The 3,087-nt window shown below is 42.1% G+C and overlaps 1 protein-coding gene across 1 annotated transcript; it reads right to left on the reverse strand.

Annotated features, from left to right (window-relative positions):
- Positions 1–914: 914 nt before the first annotated feature.
- Positions 915–1,937, reverse strand: LOC139290286 (free fatty acid receptor 2). The gene has a single exon (XM_070912012.1). The coding sequence runs from the start codon at positions 1,935–1,937 to the stop codon at positions 915–917; it is 1,023 nt and encodes a 340-aa protein (XP_070768113.1).
- Between the last annotated feature and the right edge of the window lie 1,150 nt (positions 1,938–3,087).

Here is a 3,087-nt window from a genome sequence, read left to right on the forward strand (position 1 = left end):
AAGAATCTGAGTTGTAAATTATGTAAAATATATGTTTATATGATTTGTGTATGAAAATAGTGCTTCTGTGTTTTGTCTTATATAATTACAGCCATCACGCAGCTTTCAAACATACATTACATGCATATATTCATACATGTATTCATACATTTTGTACCACATTATGGTTTAAATATAGCCATGTATGTAATATGACATATGTAACCAAACGCTTATAATCAAATCATATTATGAATATAAAAACCTAAAATCTGCATGAACATGGTCATAGCCATGTGAGGCAAAATACAAAATACACAGATATATGTTCATATAAAAAGCTAACTGTATAGTAGATGCAATATATATATGTATATATATATATATACATATATATATATGTGTGTGTGTGTATGTTTTTTTAAGCTCTGTAATTTTCAACACACTTGACTCTTCACACCTCACAATTTTCCTCACATAGTGAGCATGTTCTTCGAAACAGACGACACATCCTGTTCAGGGTTGAAGCTGCTAAGAAAGCTTTATCTCTTATTGCTTAGAGATGACGTCTGAAGCTGTTGCTTAGATATTCGTTTTGTTGCCGTCTCTACCGCAGCACTCTACAACACCTGCAACTGCATTAATGGAGATCTTCTGAAATCCTGCTGTTATGTAAGAAATATTTTTTCATTTGAATGTGACAGTTCAAAGTCTGTCTCTGGCTTTGCACTTCATAAAAATGTCTGTGGCCTGCTCAGACAGAAAGTAGGTTTCCTATTTTGTCTTCTTTCCAAATAGGAAGTTCATCAGAGAGTCACTGTATACAGTAAGTCATTTCCTTCTGTGTAAAAACATACAAATTCATTTCCTGCTTCCAGGGATGAAGAAATAACAAATTAGTGGAGGCAGCTGCTCACAGCCTCCTTTCAGTACGCTTAGATAGCATTGATCTCCTCTTGTTTGTGTTCCTTATCTTTTGCAGTCTTGTTAATTCCCCCCCACAAGGCCCAGAGCATGTGACAGGACATGCACCTGTTTAGGCGAGTCTTAACCCCTTCCATCACACTACCCACAGTCCCTCTCACAGCAGAGGAAGAAAGGTAGAAAATAAGAGGGTCTAGACAAGCATTAAAGGTGCTGCACAGCAGAGCCTTGTCTCTCCAGTCAGGACTTTTCCATGTAAAAAAGCCGACAATGTGCGAGACGTTATAGGGGCCAAAACATAAAGCGAACACCAGCAGTGTTCCTAAAGCCATGCCAATGGCCCGCAGGCGCCGGCGCCGGTCAATGTGCTGCAGCTTGGACAGAATCCTGATGAAGTTGATGTAGCAGAAACTGCAAATCAGGAAAGGGATGCAGAAAAGTACCACGCAGAGCTCCAGCCGCACAGGCAGGAGGACCCTCAGCTGAGCCTGCGTGAAGTTCTCATAACACACCTCTTTCTTTTGGTCAGCAATGGCGGAGCTATCTGAGGCATTGTAGCCTAAGGTGGTGTTCAGAGAGTTTTCAGAGCCGATGAAAGGCACGATGAACACAATGCTCAGGTGGATGAAGGTGAAAATCCAGAAGAAGATGCTGGCGGCGACGGCGTACACAGGTCGCCGCTTCAGGGTGTGCTGGATGGGGAAAGCCACACCCAGGTAGCGCTCTACGCTGACCGCAGTGAGGAAGAAGGTGCTGTTGTAGATGGTCATGTAGAAGATGAAGCCAGACAGTGGACAGAGGGGGTAGGGCATGTCCCAGAGCATGTTGTTCATCACTTCCTGCATCTTGAAGGGCAGGAAGAGGAGAAAGAGGAGGTCAGAGATGGTCAGGTTGAGGAGCAGGATGTCAATCGGTGTAGGCTTCTGCCTCACTTTCTTGCAGAAAGTGTAGAAGGCGAGGACATTGGCCGGGAAGCCCAGCACAAAGGTAATGATGTAGACAGACAGACACAGGCCAGTGTGGCACTCCTGCATGGTGGCCTCGGTGTAAGTCAGTCAGTCAGTCAGTCAGGGATCAAGATGTGTTGCATTATGTCCTTGACTCTGGAGGAAATGAATATTCCGCAGCACAGGGAGCTTGATCTGTCAGGCAGTCAGAACCGCAGAAGACGACTTCTTATTGGGTCAACAGCCTGGAACAAACCCGGTGAGACAGCATGGTTTTCTTGTCCCCACCGATAAACCAGTGCTCATCGTTTCCTCGAGGGCTTTGAGCTCTGCTGATAAGAGAGAATGGAAAGACATTACCACACTGCACAGCACAGTATTTCGACCAACTGTCCATTTGATGCCCCGGTTTAAGAGTGCACTGCTTTATTTTTATACATTAAATTTTACAGGAAGAAGCCAGAGATAAACTCTAATTCCTTATTTTCCCTCTTAAATTCTTTCTGTATCCCTACTTCAGAATTTATTGTGGAGCTGAATTATCTCTTAATGAGGAGCCAGTGTTTTGGTCTGGCACATGGGTTTGTATACAAACAGTAACACTCTGTTATTGCTTCCTCTGTGTCGTAAATACAGTACAATGATGCTTTTATCATTAACTCCCAGCCCCTGTTCTCAGTATATGCACAAATACTGGACATGTTGTGAAAATGATGACCCTCATAAACATAATGACTTAACTACACCGGGGGAAATGAGTGTCTCAAAGCTTTAGCTGGCACAGCTTCACAACACGCTTTTGTCATCGAAACAATGTCTGTATCTAATTCCTGCATCTCATTATAAAGGAAAACAGACTGAAGGAAATTGGTAGAATATGAAAAACAAATACAAAGAGAAAATAATTGTTTAAGGAACTTATGATATTAACAAAAGCTAGTTCCTTACCCTTCATGTAATGAGCTGCATCACACGAAACTGAAGGTGTGTGACAGCAGCTCGACTCTTATAGTCCACTGACAAAGCAGGGGGAAGTTTTTTTAACTAACATCCAAACAAATGTGACGAAACCAAAGAAGTGCCAATTTAAGCAACTTTAAGACTTCCTCCTTGTCTGTGGTGGCGGTTTTTCAGTTCACAAGCTTCATATTTCAGTTGTTTTGAAAAGAAACAACCTCAAAAAAAAAAAAAAAAGTAATTGTGGCTTACCTTATTATTCCACTGCGTGTTGCTTGGC

The sequence above is a fragment of the Enoplosus armatus genome, chromosome 9 (genome assembly GCF_043641665.1).
Source record: "Enoplosus armatus isolate fEnoArm2 chromosome 9, fEnoArm2.hap1, whole genome shotgun sequence".
NCBI classification, from domain to species: Eukaryota; Metazoa; Chordata; class Actinopteri; order Centrarchiformes; family Enoplosidae; genus Enoplosus; species Enoplosus armatus.